We start from the raw sequence: 14,787 nt of genomic DNA, 5'->3' as shown, positions 1-14,787 counted from the left end.
TTGGACTAGACAATCTCCTGAGGTCTCTTTGAACCCTGATAATCTATGATTCTGTGATCACAGCTTCAAATCCCAACAGGGCTAAGTCAGTTTTCCATCATTCCTGGGAAGATAAACTTGAGTTCTGCGTACTCTTTGTGTGTCTTTAATATGAGATATTAGAAATATTATGGCATTTGCCAGGAGAAAAAGGCTTTTAACAATCCCCTAGCCAAAGTTTCCCCTTCCTGTAATGATGCAATGTACTGCCAGGCAACCACCCTCCTCCATTCCAGAAATGGCTTCATTTTGTAATTTTGTGTGTGTATGTATTGTTTGCAAAGCACTTTGAGATCCTTCTACGTTAAAGTCATAAATATAAGGTTATTACTTATTAAGGGTGAAATTTGCCTAAAGTCTTTTAAGGAAGTGGGGGCTTGATTTTAGTTAATAACTGGCATTACGTGTGGGCAAATGGATGTCAACTGAATTTAAAAAAAACTTTTTGAAAAATCAAACGTCAGATGAAATTGTATAAGATGCAATGTAAATATTTATAAGAAGCGTGTGTGTATATATGTAATGCACAGGAAACCATGGTAAAATGTAAGATGATCAGGACTCATTATTTATTTGCAAGCTTGCTAAGAAAAATTCTCCACTTGCTTAAGCAGTTGGCATAGGTAGTAACATTAAAATGTCACAGCTCACAAGACTCTTTGTTGTAAAAATATAAAATCATACTGGATTACGTGTGTCAAGAGAGGTAACATTCTTAATCCTCTTACTGTGTTTTTTTAAGACTCTTTCCAAGTGCTTACATAAGGGTATCTTATTTAATTCAAAGACTGGGCAGTCTTTGCAGTAATTTTCTTTAGTACTGCCAAAGTGTTGGGTAGTCTTTGGATGAAGTAAGAGTTAAAGCAGGAAACAGTTATCAGAACTTGCCTGTCAAAATCAGTTTACTAGTTAGGTAAGAGTTCTATGTTCTGAAAAGGATCTATACTTGAAAAACTTCATATTTAATAGTAAAACCTTATCTGAAAATCCTTAATCTTTGAATTTATTATATCACTTCTCACTCTGAAGGATCCCAGAGTACTTCGAAACTATGTATGGCACCACTATAAAACAGCCACTTTGAGTCTGCAGGGTGATATCTAAAAGCTGCATAATGTTGAGAGGCTGGGGAATATTTGCTTTCAAAAACCAATACAAATCCTCCATTCACAAAAAGCACTATTAACTTTTCAGTGTGAATGCAGAACAGACAGAATTTCTGTCTTTAAGAGCTAACCTGAAAGACTTCCACTGATTACATTATTTATTTGTTATGCTCTAGCAGTGTGGTCAGTGCTGGACACACTATAAAGAAAGTCTCCTGCCTCAGAGCATTCACAATTTTGGCAAACAAACATAGACAGCAATTAAAATACATGAAACACTGTGCAAGTGTACATGGTATAGATGCAAACTGATGTTTATGGTGTTTTTCTCTCCTTTTGTTATAAATGAAACATTCCCTTCCTGGTAACATTGGTGGAAGAGCTACATTTTGAAGAGGAATATGAAGGATGAGAAGATGTTCGTATTTATTAACCTCACAAGGTTTAAGGGCTAAATCAGTCCTGCTGGTATTTAAGTCTGTGGTTCTAGGCAATCTAGGCAATTCAGATGTGGTGCTTGGACCTTCATTTGCAGTAAATACAGTATTTAGGAGAAATGTGGTATAGTTTAGTCTTGGTAGACAACTTTTAATGTTTCCTGCATGAAAAACTAGTAGGAAATCACCAGGCTGTTTTGTGATTTCAAAAGCACTGCCTCATTAACTGCATTTTTATTTTTAATTTTAGTATTTAGTAATTGAACTGTTTTGGAAATTAAGTTGGAGCTGCTGACTATGGCTCATCGGTTTTCAAAAGCAGAACTAGATGAGCAGTTTGAACAGTTTCTGAAGGAGGTATGTTTACATTTTTACATTTTACTATGAACTTGATTACATATCTTTTTACTCCATTAAAATGTGTGGTGGAGCAGGAGAGACATGACACAGCTATATTATATTAAATAATTCTCTCAAGTAGTGATTGCACAAAGACTTACTTTACAGACCTGCTTAACTTAAAACATGCAAGTAGTGCCAGTGATGTCGATGGGATGTTTTTGTGCTTAACTTTAAGCCTGTGTGCATGTGTTTGGTGGATTGGGTCCTTAGAAAGCTCAATTGCTACATGATTTTATGATATGATTAATTGTGATGACATTCAAGGTATTAAATTTGAGAGTCACACTCAGCACTAGTAGCAGATGTTTAAAATTGATCTACTTGATTTAAAATACATGGAATGAGACCAATAGCAACTTTTCCGTATGCATATAAAATTGCAATTTGCATTTAAAACTACTTTCATCTGGTATTTTTCCTATATTATTTTTAAATATATAATTTCACTTAAAAACTGCTCTAAATTCTAATAAAATTATTGCTATAAAATAAACCTAACAAAAGGGAAGCCAACTATAGTGGTTTGAAAGCTTTAGGCTGAAGGGTTTTATCACTGCTGACTCTCAGTGTTTAGCGAAGAGTCACATCTAGCCAAAAGTGTCCAGATTTTCCAGACTTCTGGTTCTGACAAATCAAAACACCATAAATCTCCAGCTCTGCATTTCTTTTACTGGCGCTATATTATGTAGTCTGTTACTTTCCCAGCATATGAATGAGAACAAATTGTCTTAGGGTCAGTCCAGATAAGATGGAAATGGTGCTTGTTAGTAGTGGGGAAACATCTGGAGGATTTGGCAGGGGTTGTATGCTCTGTTTGTTGAGGTATGCCTGTCTATTGTCAAAGCAATTCATAATTTCTCAGTATTTTACTAGATCCATCATTGCTTCTGGTTAGCAGCTCTAAGCGTTCTTTGGCTAGCCAAGCAATTGTGCTCTCTTCTTTCTGATGCAGACCTTGCTACATTTTCCATTCATTTTTCTCTTCTACTTCACTACTATTGTATGTGTTGAGCACTCTTGAAGGACACTTGGAAGCTTTGACTAATGGAAAATGTTTTTTCCTGCCTTTTAAGCAGGGAAGACTGTGAGCTCATTTTGCTATTGCTCTCCAGTGTCTTCCAGCTTGTTTCTGAGTATAGTTCAATCTTTTGTTTACCCTAATTAAGGTCTCAAATGGTCTGGATGTTGCTACCTTAGAGATTGTCCACATTTTTCCCTATTGCCTGTTTTGGTAATTGAGATCTACTGGGGTGCAGTTAGGGTTGATCTCTTAGGCTCTGGTGGCTGGATTCAGGGCTTATGACTTTGGAACTCTTTCTGTGGTTTATTGACATTTTAGTGTGTACATAAGAGCATGATGTGAACCACACTTACTTAATCAGGCCCTTTTCTGACTAGGGATGCAGCGATGGTGCATGGGGCCTATGTGATGTAAGACAGTGGACACCAAGTAAAATGATACATGAATGTTTAAAATATTAACATATTATGTAAGTAATTAAACTACATGGCAGAGTTGCGCTAGTCAGGAGGCTCCTTCTTCTTGGTAGCTCTGAAGCTTTTGGTTTTCAGAGGCTGGTTTATATCCCTGCCTGAGTATGCAGCTAGGGGGAATCCCTACAGCCCTAGGGATTGAACAGCATTGTATAGAGAGATTGGGAAACCAAAATGGCATTTTTGAACTTAAGGTACTCCGACAGCTTTAAAGGCCAAATTCTGCTGTTTCTGACAACAGTGTGAATAAATAGATACTACACTGATGTTTTTAGTGGTGTTCTGTTACGGAAATGGTGAGAGAAAAAACAAACATTCTGAGATATATTAGCAGGAGTATTGTAAGCAAGACACAAGAAATAGTTCTTCCACTCTACTCCATGTTATTTACGCCTCAATTTGGAGTATTGTGTCTAGTTCTGGGCACTACATTTCAGGAAAGATGTGGACAAATTGAAGAAAGAGCAACAAAAATTGTTAAAGGTCTGGAAAACGTGAGCTGTGAGGGAAGATTGAAAATAATTGGATTTAGTCTGGAGAAGAGAAGATTCTGATAAGTTTTTTCAAGCACATAAAAATTGTTACAAGGAGGAGTGAGAAAAATTATTCTCCTTAACCTCTGAGGATAGGACAAGACGCAATGGGCTTAAATTGCAGCAAGAGCAGTTTAAGTTGGCCATTAGAAAAAACTTTCCGTCAGAGTGGTTAAGCATTGGAATAAATTGTCTAAGGAAGTTGTGGAATCTCCATCATTAAAGATCTTTAAAATCAGGTTAGACAAACACATGTCAGGGATGGTCTGGATAATACTTAGCCTTGCCTTGAGTGCCTTCCAGTTCTACAATTCTATGATTCTGTGTTTTACTGAAGAGGTACGGTGGTTTGGTGTTGCTTTTTCAGAAGCTGATAGTTGTGGCTGGAGTTAAAGCTGTCTGTTTTGTTGGGAGGCAGAGGCATATATGCTCGGTGAAAGAATGTGAAGAAGGCAAAATCATAATTGCCAGGGTTGTGTGAGCACTAAATTCGTGATTTCCTGTCTTTTTTTATTATGGTGTTGCATGCTCTTGAGCAGCTTTAACTGGCTATCAGGGAAGTCTTTTGGGGAGATTTTTCAAAATTTTAAAGAAATTGTAGTTTATTCAAATAGATTGCTACCAGTGGTTATATATGTATTCTCTTGCATATATTGTCACTTCCCCCATACAGTCCAGTTCCTCGGCACAGTTGTATTCATTCTCCATGTCCTACTGTAAAAACTTGTGTTCACTGCCATAGCCTCCTATAAACAGGCTAGGTTGCCCCATACACCTCTGCATCCAAGTCCTACCTCCTTCCATGCCCCACAGAGTTTTCCTCTTCAGTGTGCTTCCCTCATCCGCCCCATGCCTAGTTACTGTCAAGCCTCTCCCTGCACATTGAGAAAACTGACTTGGGCTATATCAGTGATCCATACCGAGATTTCTGTGTGTCACACAATATGGAGAGTGTTCCCATGCTCAGCACTCCAATTTCTTTGCTTCAGGCTTCATGACAACTGCAAGCGGAGCTCTGAAGAGCCATAGCTTGATTTTTTTGCTGCTCTGCAGTGATAATCAGGCAGCTGAAAAAAGAGAGTGATTCAGAAAGGGAGGTTTATTCACTTAATTGGAGAACCTGCAGAGTAATGTTTGAAAGACTAATACTACATATTGAGGGAATCTTGATCCTTTTTAGAAGATTATGTGTATAAAATGATGCGTGTAATACAAGCGTGTGCTAAGAAAAATAATTAAAAAAAAACTAATGTAAAATTTTCAAGAAAACAATACTTTGATGGGAAAGAGTCCTGTGGCACCTTATAGACTAACAGATGTATTGGAGCATGAGCTTTCGTGTGCGCATCCGACGAAGTGGGTATTCGCCCACGAAAGCTCATGTTCCAGTACGTCTGTTAGTCTATAAGGTGCCACAGGACTCTCTGCTGCTTTTACAGATCCAGACTAACACGGCTACCCCTCTGATACTTAATACTTTGATGTTTATCATTAAATGACTGGAACACTTACTCTGTGAAGTGTTAAATGCCAAGGATCTGATCCTGCAGGCACTTCTGCATTTGCTTAATTTTACTGCTGTGTGTAGTCTCATTGACAACGGACTGCTTCATAGTAGTAAGTTAAGCAAGTGCTTAAATGATTACAGAATTGGTGTCCAAATTCCTAAAGAATTGGTCTGACTTTATGCATGTTTTTTAAATCTTTTTTTTAGCTGTCTGCTAACTATTAATAAGTACCATTATCGTTTAGTGGGAAATAAAATAATTGATTCTGCTTGACGACTCTACCTTCTCAGTATTTTTGAGAGGCAACATTAAGTTTATTTAGCTATCAAAACTAGTATTGAGAATTCACTGTTGAGGAAAAAAAGGTTGTGAGGGGTTTTTTTGTTGTCTCTGTTTTTCTTTTTTAAAAATAAGTATTTTCAGTAAGTCTTAGTGATCAGACAAATGCCATTATTGGGGAAAATATGTAGTGATTTTTGTGTAAGAGTTTGCTATCCCAGGTGTTACTTTACTATTTGCAGTTGACAAGATGGCTGGACATAGACAATTTCCAGATTTGAATCACAACATCTGGGGGTTTCAGTTTCTTCAGTTATGATACTCCAAGGAGTATCATCATCATGTATATCCTGCTTGCTGAGTAAAGGATACAGTTAGTCATAAAAGAAACAGCAAGTGATAGCAGAACTTGCATCGAGCACCTGTCGATCTCTCCCAGCTAGAGAGAGCCACTCATTCCTTGTAGGACAGTGGTACTATAATACCTGTGTTATGACTAGAATAAGGAAATTATTTTGAAAAAAATGTGTTTTATTCTGTCCTGTTGAGCAATTCAGCCAAAAGAGTTTACAGTATGTGCTGTCATTTTTTAGCTTTATAATTTACAAGTTTTTATTAAATTGCTTAGTATTCATGCTGCAGGGCTTTCAGTGTTTAAAGATTCTTTCTCTGAGGCTATTGAAAATATAATAGACTTTTATTCTTGTAAAACTTAATTTTTAAAAAATTGTACAGAAACAATGGTAGGTTTTGGAGATGTTGGTTAGAGTACCGTAATATTATCATCTTTGTGGAACTGTTCTGTTTGTTAGCATTTGCTAAAGGATTGTTCCTTTTTGGACCATTCACTTTTGATTTCTGGATATTCTCAGCTCATTTAGATCTTAATATATGGGTGGCCCTTGCAGTAATTATAATAATGCTAACTACCTCTTGGCTTCATACTTATTAAATACACAAAACTTGGCTGATTCCAGTATCAAGACTCCACTGATAAAATGACCAGAAGTCCAGAAATATAACTATAAAAATTAAGATTTCTATAATGGTATTAATTTACCCATGTGACACATCCTGGTATATTTAACAATGTAAGCAATAATATGCAGGGTTAACCTACACAGTTAGGAGAGAAAAATAGGAATAGTATATACAGTAGTGTCCGCCATAGCTGCGGGAACCCCCGCCTCTTGCATTTCTGGTCTTTGCTGACTCTTACAACTGTATAAACTTAACATTGCTATAACTTTTTTTTTTTTTTTTCTTTTTCATTTAGCTTAAGTTTGTTTAATGAATTTTTAAAAAAACATTATTGGCTTAGCTCATCATGTGAAACTATGGAATAGCACATAAAATCCACACTGCACTGAATCAACTGATTGGAAGTGTATTGTAGAACTACTTGAGGGTGGCAGTGATAAGAGAAATTCATGCAAATGAGTTTCTGGTGGGGATAGGGATATGTGAGGCTTCTTCCTGCCATTCTTTCTTCCTCCCACTCAGCATCTGAAAAGTTCACTGTGACCTTGTTTCTGCCATAACTCCCCCAGAGCTGTCCTGGGAGTCGGAGGAAAGGAACAGAAGTTGGCTCTGTGGGAATGGGTCAGGTCTCAACACAGCCTTGTGACCTAGTAGACTGGCTGTGGATCTTTCCTCTCCACGCTTCTTCCCAGTTATCTCAGTTAGTCGGAGTTTAAAACTTTGCTCCAGTGGTCTGACTGGTTCTGAGTTGGACATACCAGTCCGAATCCCTATGGCTAACTGTTAGTTGTGCATTGACACCAACTTGATAGTCTGGGAGGAACTGCTCAGGCATACTGTCTACCTGATTTAATTCCCAAGAGCATGGAAAGCACAGAGTGGAGTTCTGAATTCTGCCCACTGTCAGAGAGGTGAAGAAGGCTTCAGTGGTTATTTCAGAGGGTAGGGGCTGGGGAATGACTTACCTTTGGAACTTTAACAGTGCTGCTCAGGGTACAAAGTCAGGCCAAACTATACATCATCTTCTGTGGTCTGGAGGGACATGATCAAGATTTGGCCCAAGTTTTTTATTTAAATAATTACTGTGCATAGATTCTTACACTGTCACAAAAATAAAATAAAAATCTGATTACATTAAATTGAAAATGTATGCTGCTGATCAGATAATTGTTGATGACAGTTGGTTCTGCAATTAAACATCAGTGGTAGAAATATAGTACACGGTATTACTCCATATCCTAGTGCAGTTACTGTTCTCTTGTACAACTTTATGCTACAAATATGAAAAGCCAAAAAGGATGGACTATGTGGAATCAAGGGAGGCTCCTGGACAACTCTACCGAAAGATCATGGATTAATTTTCAGTTATGTTGAAAACACAATGGAAATGTTCCATTATGCCCTTTTTATAATAGTCTGAGCCTCAATTAAAAATATAATCTAAATCCAGAAAAAAATTAAAAGTAACTAAATTTGTCAGTACCCAGAGGAGAGTAAGATTATAAGTAACAGCCATCATGGATTTGTCAAACACAAATCATGCCAAAGCAACCTAATTTCCTTCTTTGACAAAGTTACTGGCTTAGTGAATAGAGAGGAGGCTATAGACATGATATATCTTGATTTTTAATAAGGCTTTTGACACAGTCCCACATGACATTCTCATTAAGGAAACTGTGAAAATATGGTCTAGATGAAATTACTATAAGGTGGGTGCACAACTGGTTGAAAGACTGTATTCAGAATAGTTATCAATGACTTGCTGTCAAACTGGGAGGGACCGGGCATGTATTTAGTGGGGCCTGGCAGGGGTCTGTCCAGGGTCCAATACTATTCAGTATTTTCATGAATGACTTGGATAATGGAATGGAGAGTGTGCTCATAAAATTGCTTATGACTCCAAGCTGGGAGTGGGGGTTTCTAGCACTTTGGAGGACAGGATTAGAATTCAAAATCACCTTGACAAACTGAAGAATTGGTCTGAATTCAACAAAATGGAATTCAATAAAGGGAAGTGCAAAGAACTCCACTTAGGAAGAAAAAAAAATCAAATGCACAGCTACAAAATGGGGAACCATTGGCTAGGTGACAATACTACTGAAAAGCATCTGCGGGTTATAGTGGATCAAAATTGAATGTGTCAACAGTGTGATACAGTTGTGGAAAGGGCTAATATCATTCTGGGGTATATTATTGGGAGTGTTGTGTGTAAAACACCGGAGGTAATTGTCCTACTCTACTCTCTGAATCGTGAGACCTCAGCTGCAATACTGTGTCCAGTTTTGGGTACCACACTTTAAAGAGGATGTGGAGAAATGGGAGAGAATCCAGAGGATAACATAAAAAATGATAAAAGGTTTAGAAAACCTGTGACCTATAAGGAGAGGTTAAAAAAAAAAACTGAGTATGTTGTCTTGAGAAAAGAAGACTACTGATCTGATAGCCCTTAACATATTTGAAGACTGTTGTTTTATAGAGGACAGTGATAAATTGTTCTCTGTATCCATTGAAGGTAGGACAAGAAGTAATGGGTTTAATCTATAGCAAGGGAGATTAGGTTAGAAAGTTTTTCCTCATACCCATCATGATGATTAAATTAAACTGTCCCCATCATTGGAGGTTTTTAAGACAGACACCTGTCAGGGGGATGATCTAGGTACACAGGGTCCTGCCTCACCACAAGGAGATAGACTAGATGATATTCCAAGGTCCAATCTAGTCCTACATTTCTGTGATTTTAAATCACATCAAAATGTACACAGAACTATTTTTAATTCTGTATACTTCTGATTCAGTCTCTTTCAGATGATTCATTTGAAAATTCAAAGACAAAATCCACCATTCTTGAGACACTGGGACAGCCCAGGAGAAAGGAATTGAAGAAGAAAGATCCTGTGCCATGGTGGATATCCAAGGATGATTCTGATGATGGCGGTAAATACTGTGCATTTCTGTATAAGTTCAGTTCTTTTTGCCACAGTGTGTCAGTCAAGATCTTTCTTTTTTTCATAATTGTTTTGCATCCTGAGGAAAGTTGGTAATGTGAGTGTAGTTCAGAACTGTTTACAATTTTTGTAGCACACTAATAAGTAATGTTTGCAGAATACAAAATGAAATGAAGATTTGAATAAAAAAAGTTTAATGAATTCATTGGAAAGAAAATTCAAGATAGTAAGCTATATGTATTATACTGTGTTTACTTTTATGGTTAGCTTGAAGTTAATAAAATATTGAGATACCCTTATATCAGATGAATAAATTCTGAATCACAAAAAGATAATTTATTAGAAAATGTAGTGTACAAATAGTAAAAGGAGTCACAATATCATTAGTAATGCATAATTTCTTTCTTACTCAATACCTGTAGTTCTCCATTTTAAAAAAATGGAGAGAGGAAAAAGCTTCAATAATTTTGAAACGATAAGAGATCTGTATTCATGATAATTATACTTGCAGCTATTCATATGGTGGGGTGGGGAAAGTGCAGGAAAAAGTCCACAACAAATGCAAAACATGCTACCATTCTCCCATCCTCAATCAGGTGGAGGTTTTTCACAGACCTGTAGTGTATTGGTAAAACCTATGGATTTGGCATGTCTCATGATCTCTCCTGCAGTAACTACCCAGATCATATCCTCCTACAAGAAAATATATATTGGTTGCAAACCTCCACCTCACCTTCCTGACTCAGTCTGGTTCCCCAGTAACTAACTAACTATCTAGGGAGCCAGCTTTCACAGGGTGATTGCCACTCACTTTCGCACAGTGAATGGTGGCTCTTAGTCTCATAATCCATTGCAGCAATATAAGGGTGAGCTCAGCAGAAAGTTCCAAAAGTGCTATGCTGCTGGTCATCTCCGGCTTTAAGAATGACTCTGTCGCATTGATGGGGATCATAGTCCAGATCCAGCTACTACATATTCACTTAATCCACAAATACAACTTGCAGACCTGAACTCAGCAAGTATCTGGCAGCTGTCTGATGAGTTCTACAAGTTGCTCATCTTGGTCTCTGGCTTTTCACAGTTTCTGCTGGAAAATGCCTATCTCAGATGTTTCCCAATAGCTTTTCAAAAGCTCTAAGAAAGAACTTTCTTGCTGAGCAATGAGTGCAAGCTGAGCATTCCACTTGGGAAATCTTTTTGCAAAAATAGCTTTGAAAGGGTGTTAGCTGATAATTTCTCAAGGGATTATGAAAGTTTGAGCTCGTCTCTTACAATTCCTTTTGGTGTCCTTGAGGTAACCCACAAAGCCTTTTGACATTTTTCTGAAGCCACTACTGGGAGCTGCCTGGGGAACTGTGGGATAGGTACTTGGATAACAGTGCAACCAAATGATGTTGAATAGCACAAGTCAGCAGTTAGTATGGACGTACTGAGCCATTTCTGCTTAAACCAATTCCATCACACTGGTTCAGCTAAGAACAGTTCAGTTGTCTAGAGTAGATGCAATTATAAAGCCCAGGTTGCAGGGCAGGCAGGAAAAAAAATCTTTATAAACCAAGCAGATTTGATCTGCAATGCATTGAGATACAATAAACCTAGAGCCCTACCAAACAATTTTAGGGTCACTTTTAAGAGTAAATCTTTGCTTAAAAGCTGGAAAATAGTAGGTAATCTAGACTAATATTGCCAGTACAGAATCTTCCATACACTGTGTGCTGGTTTTTGGCTCACACTTTGGCCCCCTTGTTCTAATCCTGCATTGTAAAGAGGCCGTAAAGCTGCTGTAATTGGGCATTACCTTGGCATAGGGAAATTTCTAGATGGCGTAAAGCAGTGCATCTGTCTCTCTGTGATCCCTCTGAGTACGGGGCCATGTTTAGAGCAATGGGCACTATAAGACAGCAGAAGGTAAAGGCTGAGGGTGCTCTAGTTTGCACTGGAGACTGAACTGGCCCCATTATCTGTGGGAATCAGGGAGCAGAGAGGTGACCTACAGCCACCTTTCATCCCTACCCATTCTTGGGTCCTTTGTCAAGTGTAGTTCACCAAGATCTAAGGATCCAGGCCTGTATTCTCATATAGATTCTGCAACACGTTGTCATATTATGCAACTGAGCAGTGGCTGAACAATGCAGTACTAATTGCTGCAAGGGATAAGTTAAACGAGTGACCTACCAGTAGTTTCTTATCTTCTGTTGTTTTGCAAGTCAGATGTACACTTATTAATGTGCAGCATAAAGAACAAAGTAATGGTTAGCATTACTGAAAAATAAATATTGCTTCAAAGGTAACAAACGTGGGAATAAACTTTGAATTTAACTTGTGAAGTCTAAGCCTAATATTCCATGAAATTCTGCAGGGCTTTGTGTTCCCTTAGGCCTGAGCTTGCAGTTTATTTGCAGACAGCACTCTTGTTAAAGTCTGGAGGAGGACCTGCATGAGATCTGCAGCATCAAGCTGATAATGCTTTAGGCACTCTGCTAATTGTATTATTTCTTTCAAAAGTGAAGCAAACAAACTCATATGAAAATCTGTAGGAGTGTTAGTCTTTCTGTCATCTATCATGTAGTGTAAATCTCTAGTCTGATTATCTTTTCCTAGCCCTCTCATTGTGGAAAGGTCCTGACATTGTTCAGTATCAAATAATAAGAAATTCAGTTGGTTTTCTATTTTAATTAATAAACTAGAAGATACAGTGGTTTCCACTGATTGCTGTTCAGTTGGCTGAAAAGAAAATAATGGAAATAAAACTTGTAGTGTCTGTGTATTTTTACATTTGATCTCATCTTCCTTTGGCTTTACGCTAAGGTTGAATTGATTTGTGGAGTATGTTTCTAGCTGTTGACTTTCATGTTTGGTAGATTAAGAAACTGGCGTTATTCCTATGGGCTGTTTCTCCCCCCTTCTTGGATGCATTTGATCCTCATCAATCACATAACCGTTCTAGTTCTTTTCACCATATTAGTGATGAATCAAAGAGCATGATAAGAATTCCTGTGTAGTCTGTGTCCAGCTTGCATGTCTATTCTTGCTGTCTGTCTTGTTTCTCAAGATCCTCAGATAAGATTTGTAAAACTGGAGAAAGGGAGAAAAGTAATGGAAAATAATGCTGAAATAACTGGAGATAGTGAACAGAAGATGCCTCACTGAATTTTCCAGTCTGGTACTTGATGTAATCAAGTTTTCTAATATTTGTTGATGTCAATTTGGTGCTACTTTTGTAATTCCAATAGAACTTCCTTCCCTTAATTTTCCAGTTAATCACAACGTACTCATGAAACCAAGCTGCCCTTTATATCATTTGCATTGCCAAAAGTAACTAGAGCAACTGTAGACTTTATAATGTTGCAATAGTGTGGTTTGGTAACAATTTCATTTTTCATTAGAATACATTTAATAGTTTGGCCAAATATGGAAAAACCACTGGCATAGAAATCATAGGAAGAACTTGTGTCTGTATCACTGTCTAGCTGTATGTAAAATGAATATAACACATTTACATCAGTTCAAAGATTCTAATCCAGCCAACATTCTGCAGATTTTTATGGGCCTACTACTGTCCGCCTTACTCATGTTGGGTATTAAGTTATCCCAGGAATAGTGCCATTGCAGTTGCACCAGCATAAAACTGCTGTAACAGACGACTGAAGAAGAATCAAGCAGTTTATTTCTAAGGGACAGATTGCATCTTTAGGCACAGACCTGTGCATGGTGCAACATAGGATTTGCCACCCTAACCGGAGTCCTAGGGGTGACTTGTTGCTCTCATAGCTGCAACTAACGATGGATGGGCCATGGCATTTGTACATAAATAATAATGGCAGTGAGTAATTGGCAAGTGATAGGCTAAGTCCTTGTCTACACTAGAAAGATGTACTGTTTTGTTTATAATGACAATTAAAGCAGTACAGCCCATTAGTGTAGATACAGTTTTACTAGCAAAAATGGCTCCTCAGCTCTACAGGAAATCTCCCTCCTATTACATGTCTAGCTTCATAAATGAGTGTGCTGCTCTGTGTTTGATCAACCTCAGACCCGTATGATGAACTGTAAAGCATCTTGGTCTAGAAGATGAAAGCACTAAAAACTGAAGACATTTCTCAAGCTACAGTGGCAACATTTGGGGGCATGGGAAATGAGGTATTTTTTTTCTTTTTTTAATTAAAAAAGAAAAGGAAGTTGTAAAGGGATGTCTTGTTTGTGAGTTGATATAATGAAAGGGATACTGTCATCTCTTTTAGCCTGGGAATCAAGGTCTGGTTCAATTTCCAGTGTTGTCACTGACTCACTGCTGACCAGAACCAAGGCCCATCAAAGTCAACGGAAAGTCTCTCATTGTCTTCGCTGGGCTTTAAATAAATTCCTATGACATTTTAGGTGAGTTGTAGGTGTGCAGCTCTTATAATCAAGATATTGAAATATCAAGGCTATTACTACTTTTTTATCACTGCTTTTTTGCTATTATGTTGCTTCAACAGATCCAGATGCTTTCTTTGAAAACTGGTATTACAAAACTTGCTTTATTGTTGGCATAGCTACATTAGTATTTGTTATCTTCAGACAGTCTGACATTCCCTTCCATTCATGCTAGAATAAAACTTTTGTATAAGATGAGATACCTTGTAAGTAACAGCTGAATCCATTAAAAAGAGAAAATAGTATAATAAATCTCCACAAGCAACAATTACTATGGCTGCTGTACTGTAACTTTTATACTTTTGGTAACAGCTATAAAATTGATATAGTTCACCCTGCAAGAAATAATCAAGGTTTTTTTCCAGTGTTGTAATTTAAATTCTCATGACTTATTTTTCTGTTTACTCTCTGTTACATTATACCTAAATATTGATGAATGTTGTGTGTGAGCTTAGTCGTTCGTGCAGAACCTTTTTCCAGTGCATCTTGCAACAAGACATTGGCTAAATACGGTATACTGGAAAAATTTCATAAGGTCAAGAAAGATGCATATTTAAACGAAGAAGGAAATGCTACTTCTGACATTCCGGACAGTTGTGAGGGTAACATACTTACTCTGTTTCCTATCCTGTAGGTGACTTTAATTT

General features: G+C 37.5%; 1 protein-coding gene across 8 annotated transcripts in view; it reads left to right on the top strand.

The window, feature by feature from the left end:
• CEP162 (centrosomal protein 162) overlaps positions 1-14,787 on the top strand; it is a 97,274-nt gene that overhangs the window by 1,193 nt on the left and 81,294 nt on the right. For 6 of the 8 annotated variants that reach the window (XM_030555847.1, XM_030555846.1, XM_030555845.1 and 3 more), the window contains exons 2-3: positions 1,833-1,939; positions 9,575-9,713. In XM_030555847.1, the coding sequence (XP_030411707.1) occupies positions 1,880-1,939; positions 9,575-9,713 (199 nt within the window). In that variant the 5' untranslated portion in view covers positions 1,833-1,879. Of the gene's footprint in view, positions 1-1,832; positions 1,940-9,574; positions 9,714-13,965; positions 14,102-14,787 lie in introns of all 8 variants that reach the window. The other 2 variants (XM_030555849.1, XM_030555848.1) reach the window with 2 other exon arrangements.

The sequence above is a fragment of the Gopherus evgoodei genome, chromosome 3 (assembly GCF_007399415.2).
Source record: "Gopherus evgoodei ecotype Sinaloan lineage chromosome 3, rGopEvg1_v1.p, whole genome shotgun sequence".
Classification (NCBI taxonomy): domain Eukaryota; kingdom Metazoa; phylum Chordata; order Testudines; family Testudinidae; genus Gopherus; species Gopherus evgoodei.
Note: the sequence above shows the minus strand (reverse complement) of the source record. Positions and strands in the feature narration are given on the sequence as shown.